The sequence below is a fragment of the Littorina saxatilis genome, linkage group LG15 (assembly GCF_037325665.1).
Source record: "Littorina saxatilis isolate snail1 linkage group LG15, US_GU_Lsax_2.0, whole genome shotgun sequence".
Classification (NCBI taxonomy): domain Eukaryota; kingdom Metazoa; phylum Mollusca; class Gastropoda; order Littorinimorpha; family Littorinidae; genus Littorina; species Littorina saxatilis.
Genome location: NC_090259.1, coordinates 17,071,304 through 17,087,973, shown reverse-complemented (window position 1 = coordinate 17,087,973; position 16,670 = coordinate 17,071,304). Strand labels below are relative to the sequence as shown.

Sequence of the window (16,670 nt, the reverse complement as noted above, 5' to 3'; positions counted from 1 at the left end):
TAGGGCGAAGGGGGAGGGGCGGGAAGAAAGTGGTTTAAGCATTTCCCTGGGAACCGGCACGGTTGGCCTAGTGGCAAGGCTTCCGCCCCGTGATCGGGAGGTCGTGGGTTCGAACCCCGGCCGGGTCATACCTAAGACTTTAAAAAATTGGCAATCTAGTGGCTGCTCCGCCTGGCGTCTGGCATTATAGGGTTAGTGCTAGGACTGGTTGGTCCGGTGTCAGAATAATGTGACTGGGTGAGACATGAAGCCTGTGCTGCGACTTCTGTCTTGTGTGTGGCGCACGTTATATATGTCAAAGCAGCACCGCCCTGATATGGCCCTTCGTGGTCGGCTGGGCGTTAAGCAAACAAACAAACAAACAAATTTCCCTGGGAGTAGTCTTACGCACAAAACTTTGCCTTGCCCACCCCTAAAATGGCCCTGTAAGCGTAAGAGATTGATTCTTTCTCTCTTTTGAAATGGCCCGAGTGTCCCGTGCACAGCAGGCGATGTGGTTGTTCAAGCAGAAAGCAGTAGCATATTATTATATATCATTTGTAACCAGACAGAGAGATTAAAAGCAGCGGATTAAGTGAAGTGGATGCTAAAAAAAAGTAATTAAGCAATGAAAGAAGAACGTTTCATTAATTAACATGCTATTTCTGTTAAAATGATATTGTATGACTTTTGCTTACCCGCCGGCGTGGGTAATTTCATCGTTTAGTTGTCGTCACCAATTAATAAATGCATCAATCAGTCAGTGAATCAATCTATCAATTATAGATGAATAAACGAGTTTTAAATTACGTGATAAATAATGAAATATGTAAATAAATATGCAAACAATTCATAAATAATTATAGAATAATGAATTACTTAAATGAAAAAATAAATAAATAAATGGTTCCTGAATGTATAAACGAAGCTACATGAATGTATAAATAAATAAATAAATAAAAATATATATAAAATCATTTATTTTGTTACATTATGATTTATAATTAAATAGATAGACAAGATATACAGACAGACAGACAGACAGACAGACAGACAGACAGACAGACAGACAGACAGACAGAATTAGACAGAGAGACACAGGTGTGGTACTCGTATGTAGGGTTGTACTGGTGTGCTGAAAGCTATTATTCGTAATTAACTCATTTGTGTCTGATATTTACCCTACCGTTTTTGTGGTTTCTGTTATCTTCATAACTTCCCCAGATGGTTGTTAACAGTTACAAAATAGATCTGGTGATCAGAAATAGGGTCCATCACTCCAAATTCTCACAAACGTTTTTGTATTTATTGCTCTGTTCTGTATATTAATTATGATTACCTTCGTCTGCTGCCATATAGATAGACAGATTACGAAATAAATAAATAAGTAAATAAATAAATACATAAATAAGTAAATAAATAAACAACACTTTGAAGGCACCATCCCAAGCTTGCTCAAGGTGGTACAAGGTATGCGTGATGACTCATCGAAGATGGCCGTGACAGGTAACCGGAGAACACGCAGCTTAAGACAAATTGCCTCTGGCTTCATTAGTGTTTCGTCTAGTACATGTGCGGTTTGATGATTCCAAACACGGTAGTTTCTTCAATGGTTTATTTGATTTTATCGTGGATCATTGACTGATTGTGAACGGTCAACTGTGTGTGTGGGGTTGGGTAGGGTGGTGGGGGGGGGGGGGGGTTCTGTGTGTGTGTGTGTGTGTGTGTGTGTGTGTGTGTGTATATATTTATATATATATATATATATATATGTGTGTGTGTGTGTGTGTGTGTGTGTGTGTGTGTGTGTGTGTGTGTGTGTGTGTGTGTGTGTGATAAGGTACGATAAGATGAGATAAGATAGGGTGAGGTAAGAGAGAGAGAGAGAGAGAGAGAGAGAGAGAGAGAGAGAGAGAGAGACAGAGAGAGAGAGATAGAGAGAGAGAGAGAGAAAGAGAGAGATAGACAGAGAAAGAGACAGATAGACAGAGAGAGAGAGAGAAAGAGAGAGAGAGAGAGAGAGAGAGAGAGGAGGGGTGGGGGGGGGAGGGGGGGGGGGGCGGAGGCAGAGTGAGATATAGATAGAAATCCTACATATCCGAATATTGTTCATGCAAAAGACCGAGTCTGCATTCGACAGTATAAGCCATTTCGATTAGAATAACTGCTTTTAAATCGGTTAGTGGGTAAGTTGACCAGCCTAGTCTGCTTGTGTCGGTTGGTCACGAACGCCACACTTCGTGGACCTTCGCAGTTTCCTAATCTGATATTTTGAACTAAATGTTGCCATTGGGTTGTTGCGTCATCGCAACTCCTGACATGACGCAACAGCTGCACCTTTGAAAGCATGACGTCAGTTGCAGAGGCTTTGCAGCAGTGTGATCCCATACTAAGATACGATGGTAGTGGATTACAGTTAACTAAAAACTGAAATAGTCTGGTTCCTTGTACTTTTGTTTTTGCAGATTGGCATAAAGATCTCAAATTAATAGCTCGCGCACACGCACAGAAACACACACAGAAACACACACACACACACACACACACACACACACACACACACACACACACACACACACATGACATGCACACACACACACACACACACACACACACACACACACACACACACACACACACACAGTGACACACACACACACACACACACACACATACACACACGCACGCACGCGCGCGCGCACGCGCGCAATACAGCCCACTCCTCGTTTGATTGTCGGTTTTTCATGTCCCTTAATTCCACATATGTTGCCATACCTGACCGAAAGGGAGGGCGTGATTTGGAGAAGGCGAGATTTGGACGGGGGAAGGCTTTCGAGGATGGGGGATGGAGTTGAGGGTTGGAAGAGGCAGGGGTCGAGACATTCTGAGTGTCACTGACGAATGCAGCCATGCAGATGTGTAGGTAAATACGCCACAATCAAGGTACACTACCAGGCTGAGCAATACAGATACTTCACACCGAGACCTGTAGCCACGCCACGTCTGGTGATTTATGTGATCGGTTCGGAACGAGGTATTCGTCACACCTGCAACTATGCTCGCAATGTTTTAGAGAAAGAGAAAAGCCTAAATAAGGTATCATTTGATGTAACGTATCGCGTCTGAGTGACGATGACACTGACTTAGATCGGAGGCAGATAGACAGATCATTTTCCGAAATCAAGAATAAAAACAAACAAAAATAAGTTGTCTAATCGTCTATTGATTTGATGGGGTATACGGTTGGTGGGGTGTTCGCATCATGCCATTTCATCGTCCCCTTCCTTGTCGTCGTCGTCATCATCATCATCATCATCATCATCATCATCATCATCATCATCATCATCATTATCATCGCCGCCGTCGTCGTCGTCATTATTACCATAATCATCATGGCCGTTTGTGTTATGTTTGATTTTAGACTAAACATTCACGAGTACGCCAATGAACTAAATCAAATAAACTTTTTATTTTTTTTTAATTTTTTTTTTTATCTCAGATGGAGAAATTGCAGAGAGGTGGTGCATGTAACATAAAGAAAAACGAAAGACTACTTCTTCTTCTTCTTCTTCTTCGTTCGTGGGCTGAAACTCCCACGTACACTCGTGTTTTTTGCACGAGTGGAATTTTACGTGTATGACCGTTTTTTACCCCGCCATTTAGGCAGCCATACGCCGTTTTCGGGGGAAGCATGCTGGGTATTTTCGTGTTTCTATAACCCACCGAACTCTGACATGGATTACAGGATCTTTTTCGTGCGCACTTGGTCTTGTGCTTGCGTGTACACACGGGGGTGTTCGGACACCGAGGAGAGTCTGCACACAAAGTTGACTCTGAGAAATAAATCTCTCGCCGAACGTGGGGACGAACTCACGCTGACAGCGGCCAACTGGATACAAATCCAGCGCGCTACCGACTGAGCTACATCCCCGCCCACGAAAGACTGCAACATTAATATTATATTTAAATATAATTATGTACTAATTAATAGCATTGTTCTTTAAATACCATTGTATTGTCTGTCCGCTCACAAGACCATTTGGTCGATGTACTCCTGAATGTTTCAAATTAATCTCCGTCCCATAAACTAACCTTTCTTGGTTTTTAATTAACTTAAACACAAAGAGATGTAAATGCTCAAAATGTATACACCATGATTGTGCACTGGAGGAAACGAGACCAATGCGGAACGAATCTCCTGGAACCTGAGAGAATAACTAGTATTACAACAACAACAACAACAACAGCAACAACAACAACAACAACAACAACAACAACAACAACAACAACAACAACAACAACAACAACAACAACAACAGCAACAACAACAACAACAACCAAACAAACAAAAAAGGGCAAAACATCTCAACTGAGGTCCAATTTTTTTTTTATATATATAGATCGAGCTGTTCTATTTTTGTGTGACCTTACACCCACATGACATTTAATATTCTCTGTCCCAACACAAGAATGATGATTTCAGGATGCCGCAGATTCTTCGAAGAAAAAAAATTCACAGAAGCACTAAAAAAAACCAAAAAAACCCCAAGTATTGAAATGAATGAGATTGCAAACTGAAAATAAAATGTTGTTTGTTCATTTCAATGCTTGTTATTGTCTCGGATGCCAAGACACTGACTGGTTCCGCGCAGCTCTGACTGTTGGTACAGGACTGGGTGGCCGAGTGGTAACGCACTTGCGCTCGGAAGCGAGAGGTTGCGAGTTCGACCGTCAGGGCGTTAGCAATTTTCTCCCCCCTTTCCTAACCTAGGTGGTTGGTTCAAGTGCTAGTCTTTTTCGGATGAGACGAAAAACCGAGGTCCCTTCGTGTACACTACATTGGGGTGTGCACGTCAAAGATCCCACGATTGATAAAAAGGGTCTTTCCTGGCAAAATTGTATATAGGCATAGATAAAAAAAAATTTCCACCAAAATACCCGTGTGACTTGGAATAATAGGCCGTGAAAAGTAGGATATGCGCCGAAATGGCTGCGATCTGCTGGCCGATGTGAATGCGTGATGCATTGTGTAAAATAATTCCATCTCACACGGCATAAATAAATCCCTGCGCCTTGAATATGTGCGCAATATAAATTGCATAAAATAAAAAAATAAAAAAAATAAAAATAAATCCCTGCGCTTAGAACTGTACCCACGGAATACGCGCGATATAAGCCTCATATTGATTGATTGATACAAAAGCGCTTTCCAGCTCACCTTCTCTGGAACTCATTACCCCTACACATTCGAAATGCCACTTCTCTTAAAATGTTCAGGCGCAAGTTATTTTCGCACTTGATGCGCGAATAGATTATTTGTCATGTTCGATCTGTTTTCTCTTATGATTGCACAACATTTTGTAATCATTTCACACATATGTAGCTGTTTCAACTACCCCTCCATCTTTTGACGCAAAGAAGAAGAAGAAGAAGAAGAAGAAGAAGAAGAAGAAGAAGAAGAAGAAGAAGAAGAAGAAGAAGAAGAAGAAGAAGAAGAAGAAAGATTGTAGTTATTTTGTTAATGGCTGACGACTTTTTGGTTGTTACTATTAGTGAAAAATATATACAAAAATTCTGTTTTAAGAAAAGGTTTGCTCGCTACTTCTTTCAACGAATGATAAGAGCCATTTTAAGGCCAATTCAACTCTTGCAGGGACCGTTCATGGTCATGTGCAACAAGCTCTTACGGTACTCCGGTCTTAACCAGCGAATGAGAGACAGAAGATGCGATTTTCAGATTAAAAATAACGACAAAAGTTAAGTTATTATTAATCGCTGGTGTTCAGCTTCCTCCTCTCGTCTTGCCTTTCCTCTGCCTCCAAATTAGCCTCCTCTCTCTCTCTCCCTCATTATTTTTCTCGTTTTAGTAGTAGTATCCTCGGGCGCTGAAAGTGTACGCTATCACCTTGTAGGTGAGGGAACTGTAAACGTTGACGAACACGAAATATGACCTGACGCCTCATGTTTCATCGTTTATTGATTTGATGGTGTGCAAAGTGGGTAGGGTGTTCGCATCATGCCATTTCATCGTCCCCTCCCTTGTCGTCGTCATCATCACCATCGTCGTCATCATCATCATCATCATCATCATCGTCGTCGTCGTCACTCATCATCATCATCATCGCCGTCGTCGTCATTATTACCATAATCATCATCGTCGTCGTTATCGCCGCAAGCACAGTTTCCATTTAGTTCTTTTAATTATTTGTAGCACTAAAACATATCCCTACCCAAATCCTTCCTGATATTTATCATTACCCTAGATCCATTCTTGGAGTCACGGTTCTTTCAACGTTAGATTCACTAAACATGCTAGGCTAATGTTAACCACGACTCTCGTCATATTTTGAGTCGTGGTTCTTAAATCTTTCAAGTGAGATTTTTGTTTTCCACAAGGTGGGCTATTTCCTTGCCTTTATGTGTATCTGAAGGCACTAAGCTTAATTTTGTTGTAAAAGACAAGTTCAGATGGAATATTATAGAGCAATGCTTATTTTCCCCAGTAAATACAACAGACTATGGGGCTTACACTTAACTTGGATATGGAACACATATCACGAAATTGCATTGGTGTTGTTGTTGTTGTTTTTGTCTGTAACTATAATAGACGGAAAGTAAACAAAAAAACACACACGCTGCACTGGCTAATGATATGTTTTTTTTCTCAACAAAACTGTTCCAGTTCCGCCATTACTCAGATGTACCTCGGTAGATCGGCCAATCCGCTGCTGTTACGTCATGGCCTGAACGGACCAATCAGCACAGAGCATCTGAGGTCACGAACCTCTTCCGTCAGCTCTCAAGCCACTAGGCGCGGACCTCTGCGTGCAGACCACAACCTCCAGACACCTCGCTCTGCCAATGACAGGTCGGTGTTGAACAAGTAGGGAGGGGCTAAAACAGCCTGCGTGTGTATGGGAGTGTGTGTTTGTAGGTGGTACTTGAAGCCGTGTGTATGTGGGGAAGGTAGGGAGAGAGAGAGAGAGAGAGAGAGAGAGAGAGAGAGAGAGAGAGAGAGAGAGAGAGAGAGAGAGAGAGAGAGAGAGAGAGAGAGAGCACTGCATCCCTATCTTTCTTTCTGTCTTTCACAGAGAGATAGAAGAAATCAACAGACAAGCAGAAGCTGTGGAAAGAGCACGCCAGAGGAACCCCAAACCACGCCCACAACGGCCTCTGTCAGCACAGCTCCACCCGACGTACTTCACAGATGTCGCTGACGACACCGATCCTACGTCACTCAGCGATATATCACGTGACGTCAATGTGCCCCGCCCCCACAGCGCGCGGAGGCGTGTCTATCTGATCAAGAGGCCTCAGAGCGCTCCGGTCTATGGTAGGATTACCCCTGTATCTTGTCGCTCTGAAGGACCTTCCAGTGGGCGGGGAAGTACATATCTGAGAGAAAAAGACACAATTGCTGCTGATGATTCACGCGCGAGAGTCGTCTCAGAGGGGCAGTTCAACCCCAGCACAGCAGTAGAAAGTCCTGTTTCGCATTCCAATAGGGAGCTTTTAAGGAACAGCGGTGTCGCTTCTGACAGAGGATTGGATTCACCATTGGATACACAACGATCTGACGTTGATGTCAATGCAGCGAGGGAGTCTTTTCAGACTGGGCCTCTCACCTCACAAAGTAATTCCCAGAATGGTGCTCCAGAGGATGTGCATGATTCTTTAGTAACAGGCGGCAGGAATAGTTTGGCAGAAACAGGGGCCAAAGGAGATCTTGACACTGACAGAAGTGGAAACGCTTCCCCAGTGCGGTTTGTAGAAAACGAGAAGGAAAAAAAACTACATCGAGAAGGATCCTTTCACGTGACCCCTGTGCCCGTAAAACGAGTCAGAGACACAAGTGTTCACACTGATCACCAAAATAAGGATAATAATTCAGACAGTCATTCCGATTCATCTGAGCCACAGACACGGTTACCGGAACACTTGTTGCAAAATTGTGATACACGTCCTCCACCTACTCCTACATTTAGCAACATTATACAGCAACACGCACGCGATAAACAACACGAAGAGAGCCTCCATCTTTCAGACAGTTCTTCCTCTGACAGAGAGGCTGTTTTACTCAATCTTGCAAAAGCTTTGAGGTTACAATCTGAAGCAGTGAGTGCGCATAGCTTTGCAGAAGAGGATTCTGATTTTGACGACGAGGATAAATTGCATTTATCTGAACACACACAACACACCCTTTCTTCTACCTACACACCAAGGGCAGAAGGACTAAACTCATTCAGTGAATTGAACACTGCAGGTGATTTTTCTGCTAGTCGAAGGGAAAAGCGTGAAACTTTGAGCGCAAGTGCCGAAATACTTGTTCATGAGCGTCCGCTCGATTCTAAAACCGTGAGCAGTCATCGAGCTACAAATGACCCAGGGTCGTCTGTAGCTAAGGAGAAAAGGTCAAACGCATTAGCGTCAGTTTCAGACTCCAATCTTGCCAGTTTAACCAGTAGATCCCGTCCCAAGACACAGCCAAACGATTCTCCTGCAACGAATGTACCTACATCAACGGAACTCAGAACACACTTTCACAGTCTAAGAGATCCGCAAAGTGCTCGTTCAACACGAACACAGATTCCGACGGCATCTTCCACCCTCACGCGTGAAAGCCCGCGCGAGTCTTCTTCCAGCCTCCAGGCTAGTCGTGGTGCTTTCGGATCAGTAGACAGTTTGCTAGTCGGGTTAGACGCAGAAACGAAGGCCTCAGTGAAAGAAAATAAAAACAAGAAGAGTCTGTTCAAGAACTGGTTCACGCGGAAACGAGGGAAGTATAACCCTGGTGAAGAATCCATCCCAGTCATAGAAAGTGCTCCTCTTGACAGATTTGATAGACCTATAAGTAACACGAGAAATGTTCATGAGCCCGAGGCAAATAAGGACAACACCTTCAGAATTCGAAAATCTAGTGCCCCACCTTCTTTTAATCGATCTGACGAACTTTCTAATAGAAGTGCAGGTCCGGCAGTGAAAGAAAAAGAACAAACTTTCGTCACTCCTGAATCTCAAACAGCTGACGTTATGGACGGGTCACTCACCGCACGCTCTCAGAAGAGTGAAACGTCACAGCAAAACGCTGCCCAAAGCGAGGTCGTGGCAAGCTCTATATCGGACAGTGTGACGTCAGCTACCGTCGGAGGTGTCAGTCACAGCAGCAAGCAGACGCTCACAAGCATCTCCAAGCAAAAGACTATGGAGGTTTTAGAATCTCAAACGACGTCTTCCTCAGTTTTGAAAACAGAGTCCTCCTCAGCTTCGAAAACGGAGAGCAGCGACAGCTCCCTTTCTCTCCTGCCCGCCCAACCCCTCGGTAGAGGCAACGCTTCAGCGGGAGCGTACGAGAACACTAGGGTGGCCTCCAATAGCCACGTGACCCGTCGCCAGATGATCACCATCCAAGGCTCCGCCCTCAACTCCTACGACAAGTCAATCATGTTGAATGACAGCGGCTTCCCGGAGGAACTCAGTAGCACGTTCAAGGCCAAGCCCGTGATGGTTCGCGAGAGGAAGGTGAGCCCCCTCAGCCCCCACGGCCCCAAGGAGAGTCAGGGCCGGTTGTCGTCCTTTGGGAGGCAGGGGAGTAACTCTTCGTCCTCGCTTAGCTTGGTGGAGATCGACCCGAGTGGTGCCATGAGGTTGTCGCCGAAGCACGGCTCGCGTGAAGACCTGGATCTCTTCTCTAAGGCCTCCAAGATCGTCCACGCTCAAAGGTGGGTGGAGTGGGTGAAAGTGAGTTGAGAGTAATTTCGGCTAAGTAATTCATTAAAGGTTATGTTTGTGTGGATAGAAAAGCTGTGTGTGTGTGTGTGTGTGTGGGGCTTACCTTGTGTATGTGTGTGTGTGTGTGTGTGTGTGTGTGTGTGTGTGTGTGTGTGTGTAGGACCTTACCATGTGTGTGTGTAGGACCTTACCTTGTGTGTGTGTGTGTGTGTGTGTGTGTGTGTGTGCGTGCACGCGCGCAAGAGCATGCTGTGTGTTCGTGTGAGTTGTACTATAATCTTCAAAATAGATGCCCTCTATTTAAAGTAAATATAACTAAGAAAATTCAACGCCTCCTATCCATGTTTCTATTAAAGGTCTGAAGATACACTAGAGAATGACGTCAGCAATGACGACGATCATGAACTGGTCGTCATTCGTGAGTACGTTTTCGCCGCCAGAAAGCACGGCCCGGGAGACAGCACCCTAACAACCCCCAGGGTGGAAATAACGTCTTCTGAAACCAATACCATATCTTCCACCACAGTGCAATCCTCAGTCCATTCTACCCTAGAGACACGAGGTCGAGAATCGTCCACCACATTGCACTCTTCTTTCCGATCATCACGTAAAGCAAATGACGAAGAGGAAGAGTTGTCTCAAGTGTCGTCGACATCTGCCTTGAAGGAAGACGACTCTGGTCTCGACTCTCCGCCTTCTATGCAGGATGTTCTTCCCCTGCCGCCAACGAAGCCCAAGCGCACTGGACGAGCTTCGAGAGAGATTGACGTGACTGAGGTCAGTCATCTACGCAGCAAGCCCAATGAAGAGATGACTGCAAATGATGATACCATGCTAACCAAAAAGCAGCAGCAGAGCGTCCTTACCCCTGGCGCCAAGCCTGGATCCAAGGGAGATTCTCATGATGATGATTCTACAGAATCTCAAAAGACCCAATCGCCGGGTGTATTGGAAAAGTATGGCGTTACCGTTAATGTCAGTTCTTCGCCTTTAGATGCTGCAGTTGCCGCTGCCGGTAGTCGACTGACGCAGGAGAAAGAACAAAGCGCTGATGTTGGCGACAAGACCAAGTCCATTGACAGCCAGAAGGATACGAAGCAAGATCTTACCAGTACCGGTTTCAAGCTGTCAGAAACCACAAGCAACAAAGCAAACTTGGATCAGGAGGAGATCATCGTTGCTGATGCAGTGAAATCAAGCCTATTTCGTGCTGCTGCGTCTGCTGATAAATCAACCAAGGACGAAGAACACCTTATTACGGTCGAGTCTGATTCCAAACCCGTGCACGCTGTTACAGTCAAGTCTAAGGAGGCCGAAGACCAGACGGAGAACTCACCCGGACATTCTGGACCTGAAGCCTTCGTCAACAGATTATTCAAGCACCAGCAGGCAATCAAGCGTAAAGTCAAAACTGCTGAAGCAACATCTTTGGGGTCAGCTGATGGGAAACCTGATCAAGATATAGCAGAAGCGTCAGTACCTGACAACATGAGTAAACAGACAGCAGGATCTGCACCTGCAGAAAACTTCAACCCGGCTCCTCCGATGGGGGAAAAAGACCAGACTGAAGACGCGATCAGCAAAGAGTTATCATTGACTCCTTCATCGGTCACAGACATTTACGCTTCTCCTCAAAAGAAGCAAAAGGAAAAAGATAACGAAGTTTCTTCGAGCCCTGACATGCTGGCGGCAAAGTCAACCAAAGACCTTCCAGGTGAAGAGAGGAAAGATGTGCCTGCGCAGGACGACAAGAAAGTAGACGTCAGCGTGACTGAGTTTGCCGCAGCTGCCGTTTCAGCCCTGTATGCAGTACCTCAAAAGAAGCAGAAGGAATCGACTCAACCTGATAGCACGTCAGCAGATTCTGATTCACAGTCTTCCTTGGGACCAATGTACGCAACACCCGACAAGAAACGCAAGTTTGGTATTCAGCGAGGCACTCACCAAGACCTTTCCCAAGACGACGTCAGTCGGACATCTGAAAAAGATGCTGTTGTTGAGTCTGGCATCAATGACAAAAAAAACGCATCTGACTTGCACCTTTCAGCGGACTTGACCAAGACTTTACATCTGGATGCAAACGGGGATGTAGAGGCTAAAGAAAATATTCCAAAAGACGAGATCAAAATGTCCTCAGCTGCTACTGTCATGGCGCAAAAACAACCACCGAAGCATCATACTGGCCAAGATGACAAGGGAGACGAGCCCCAAGGCAAAGCGGCCGACAAAGATTCTGAAGGAAATAATGACACGACCCAAGAGATCACTGGAGCAGCACTAGAGGCGGCCCGGAAATTTCAGGGTGCTGGTACAACAGATGAGAAGAATGTGCTTCACGCTGCAAACTCGGCAGAGTGTTCAAAGTCTCCAAGCCGATTGAATCGCCAAAGAGACAGCCTGACAGAAGAGGAATACCACAAACCTTGGAGCAACGATTTCTCCAGCCTTGAAGACGACATCAGGAGCAAGATTGCTTCAGCGTTCCCATCGGCCGAAGAAGGACAGGAGAACGAGTATGAGCAACCCTTAACAGAAGACAAACCTGCTTCTGAATCGGCAGTGAAGGCGACAGCAGCCTCGCCTAATCACTACGCTATGAAGGAGTTGAACAGACTGTCTCAAGGTGAAACCATAACAGACAACATGAATCTCCCAGGCGAAACATCCCATCCCACAGCAGATCCAGCTCAAAATCCCGATGCTGCTGATTCCCAGTCTTCTTCAAAGGCTGGCACAGATGCCATGAATGTGTACTCAGAAGTTCATTGTGGTCCTGAAGGCGAAAAGGCCACGGAAAACATAGCAGCTCTTGTTTCAGCTGTACCTACGATTAGCACAACTCCTACTACTGCGAGGAAAATCTCTGGTAACAGATTAGACAGACCACCTCTGCCGAGGACCCCTTCTCCTGGCACACGGAAAATATCTGATACCAGATTGGACAGACCACCTCTGCCAAGGACCCCTTCTCCATCTGCTACAAGGAAAATCTCTGATACCAGCAGTAACAGGTCACCTGTGCTGATGTCCCGTTCTCCTGCAGCTCTGAGGACAATTTCTGATAACGGATTAGACAGACCACCCTTGCCATTGACCCCGGCTCCACCTGCTACAAGGAAAATTTCTGATAACAGATTAGACAAGCCAGCTCTTCCGATGGCTCCTTCTCCGTCTGCTACAAGAAAAATGTCTGATGACCAAAGTAATAGGTCCCCTGCTGCTCCAAAGAAAATGACTGATAACAGAACAGACAGGCCAACTCTGCCGACGCCCCCTTTGCCTCCTGTGGCTAACAAATCACAGAAAGAAGAGTCTCCTGTAAAACTCGCGGGTGCTAAGGATGAAGAGGCTAAAACTTTCCAAAATGAAAAGGTACAAGATCAAAAAGAAGAGGACGAAGCAAAGCCTGGCCCTGAAGTTAAAGCAGACGGAGCGAAACCTCCGACCAAAGAAAAGCCGTCCAAGTCAGGTTCTGAAGAGAAGACCAGCCCTCACCACCAGAACAACAAACTGAAAGAAAAGTTCAAGAAGGTGTTTTCCCACTCTTCAGAAGACAAAAAGGCGGCGAAAGCGGACAACAAGAAGGGCTCACCCTCTACTCAGAAGAAAGAAATGAAAGGAGCAGCGCCGGAAGAGGACAAACCCACGAAACTAGGCGAGAAAAAGAAAGACAAGAACACGCCCACATCAGAAGAGAAAAGACCCTCGCCTGCCATCGCAATAAAAGACCAAAGTGAAGCACTGGACGAAAATAACACATCACAAACTGAACCCGCCACACAGTCTAAGAACTCAGCGACGGAAGACGAGGTTCGTAACAAAGATCCTAACAAAGGGAAAGAAGAAAGTACTGAAGAAAAGAGTGGCGAAGACAAAGGAGACGACAAGGAGACAGATGCACAGCAAAGCCAACCACTCTCTCTTCAGGAATATCAGTACAACGTGAAACTTCCTTTACCTCCCTCGGAAGCCAAAAAGCTCATCAAAGCAGAGAAGAAGCATGCCGCCAAGGCCCACAGGGAGGAGGCCAAAGGTGCTGTGCCCAAAGAAGACCAGAAAATATCTTCCCCAAAAGCTCCCCATAAGGCCTTCAAGTGGTTCAAGAAGAAGCTTGGCAACAGGGAAAAGAAGGCGCCCAAAACGAAGAAATACAGCATCAACGCAGCTGGCGAGGAGGACGAAGCAGAGCACGAGGGTGATGGGGATGCAGAAGAAAAGCTGACTGGAAGGGTGGCGCCAAACTCAGACAGTGATGCTTCTCACGACAGCAGCAACTCTTCCAGTGAAAGTGACAATGAAAGTAACGAAGGAGAGAAGAAGAAACCAAAGAAGAAATTACCTTTCTGGAAAGGGAAGAAAGACAAGAAGAAGAAAGCCGCTGAGAACGAGTCAGATTCTGACACGTCCGCAGAAGAATCTAAGTCCAAACTCTTCTCCTGGTCTCTCGGACGTAAAAAGGACACGTCAGATCAGGAAGATAATCTTCCTGCAGGCTCTAAGAAGAACGCTGACTGGACACATGGCGAAGACACAAGCGGGGTTTCTGGAACTTTCAGAAAGATTTCTGACAACGTTACCCAAAGTCAACCTCAACCTTCCAATGAATTAACCAAGAAAAACGCAAAGGAGGGCCAAACATCTAAAGAGCAAGATGGACCAAAGGAAGCATCCCTTTCAAAGTCTAACGCAGGCCCGCCATTGAAAAGCAAACCGAAACCTGAACGTACAACAAAATCTAAACCAGAAGCTGATTCAAAAGATCAAGAAGCCCAACCAGCACACCAGAAACCAAACAATGCCGTCAAAGAATCAGTAGCAGAGAAGGTGGAAGACGCTATCAAAAACTCACACCCAGACGCTTCAGTCCGCTCTTCTGAAAAGCCTTCTTCTAATGCTCGTTCAAAGCTCTTTGTGATCGGCGACAGCGAAGGTCTGAAGGGGAAAGCACGTGATATCGGCGAGAACACAATGCTCAGACAGGACGCAACCTTGACACAGAAAGATGCTGCCAGGTCTCCAAAGCTGCCCAAGAACTCTGGATACGAACTGGCCAGACCTTTATTTCTTGAAGATGATGGTGACAAAGCCAACTGTGTCCTGTCCAACAAGGAGAAAACGTCAGAGGATGATACAGCAATGTCCGCGCAGGTGGACAGGCTGGAGAATTTAGTCAAAGCTGAGGCCACTGACCTAAAGAAGGTTAATGGCGAGCCTCAACATGAGGCAGCAGAGGATATCATTATTCCTGTTAAGGCAGATCGCCCTGTTCATCAAGCGTTGAAACTGCTGGAGAAGTCATCTAATGAAGACCCACGAGCTGAAAAGTCTGACATACCAGATAAAAGGGTTGGAGATGCTAAATCTTCCGTATCAAAAGCAAATCCAGGACAGAGTGAGAAGATAATGTATCCACCCAGCCCAGTGCTGGGCCCAAAAATGGACAAGCCTCCTGTCAGCGTTAAACCCAGACCCAAGCTCAGGAAAGAGGAGGCCGTGCGAGATCCTGCAGTTGAAGAAGAAATCATACCCAGTAAAGCCGAAGAAGAGTCCAGAGGTCAACGCTTAAGCACCAACCTGGCTTTCAAGGCAAAGACACCAAAGCCTGACACGAGAGATGACACAAACAATAAAGTCACTAAAGATCCAAAGAATGTCGATGTCGACACTAATACCTTGACTGGCGCAAAAGAGAAAGTCCATGGTGCAGCTTCGGAAGTCACAAACCCATCTTCCAGTGATGTAGACACTCCAAGAAGTAACACAGACAGTATCGGTTCACCAGGTCGCACCTACATCGACGGCTCCGACTTTTTGGACACTGCAAAGGCAAGCTGGGGTCTCCAAGAGAACAACTCTACAGTCTCTAAGCAGGAACAGTCTCCTAAATCATCCCCCTCCATGACAAACGCCAATCGCAAAAATGCCGCAGGATTCGCTTCGCTTCTGAACGAAAGCAAGAAAGTGAAAGCAGAGTTCAAAGAAGCAGGAAAAAGTAACTCTACGGAACATCCACCAGACGCAGACTCCTGCAAACCATCTGAGCTGGCCTGCTCCTTGGCATCTAAGAGCATTGTAGATGACAAGATCAATCCCGAGACAACTTCTACAGTGCAATCGCCTCCATATCCAATTTCTCAGTCTACAAATGCATCCAGCAGCAGTCCACGTGGTTTGGACTCCCAGGACTCGAAGCCCGTGAACAAGAATATCGATCCGCCGAAAACGAGCCCCACCAAGCCAGCTATCAGTGCCAAAAAGCCTGACGTGCGTCCAAAACTCTTTGCTAAACCCAAAATATCCAGACCTAGAGGGGAAAAGGGGGACACCGATGACCTGGAAAAGAAACCAGAACTTGTGCCAGCAGAAAACACTTCCAAGACAGAAAAGAGTGCTTCGACTCAGTCTGCAAGTCCTTCGACTGAAATCAACAGTTCAATAAAACCAGGAGAACAAATGTCTGCTAAAAAGGAGACACTCTCACTTGATGTTGATCCAGCTATAAAGAGCACAGTAGCAGCCAACACGGCAAAATCTCCTCGGAGGGAAGACGGCAGTGGGGATACAGCAGCGGTAAGAGGCAAACCTCTACCACCAGAAAGGTCAAAAACAGCAGACAAGGCAGATGCAGATGACGAGAGTACAGAACTTCAAAATCCCACGATTTCTAGTCCTGCGCCCAAACCGAGGATATCAGTGAAAGGTTTGAAAGACCGTCCCGCAGGCGTTTTCTTGAAGAACACAATTCCAGCAAACTCTGAAACAGAAAATCAAAACCAAGAGAGGCCAACAGTTAGCCTTCAAAAACAAGATCATGACAGCAGTAGCAATGAAGGAGTGGAATCACCCCAGCACAGTGCACTTCAAGAAACGGCTTCACTATTGTCCTCTGCTTTGTCCGAAGACTCACTGGACACTCGTTCAGCGATGTCTCATCCGTCGACTAGCAGTTGGGCAGAAACAGA

The 16,670-nt window shown here is 45.8% G+C and overlaps 1 protein-coding gene across 1 annotated transcript in view; it reads left to right on the top strand.

Annotated features, from left to right (window-relative positions):
• The window catches only part of LOC138948295 (pneumococcal serine-rich repeat protein-like), a 19,065-nt gene that overhangs the window by 2,198 nt on the left and 197 nt on the right, over positions 1–16,670 (top strand). Inside the window, exons 3-6 of the mRNA XM_070319807.1 lie at positions 6,662–6,847; positions 7,071–7,312; positions 9,002–9,698; positions 10,065–16,497. Coding sequence (XP_070175908.1) covers positions 6,662–6,847; positions 7,071–7,312; positions 9,002–9,698; positions 10,065–16,497 — 7,558 coding nt within the window. The remainder of the gene's footprint in view (positions 1–6,661; positions 6,848–7,070; positions 7,313–9,001; positions 9,699–10,064; positions 16,498–16,670) is intronic.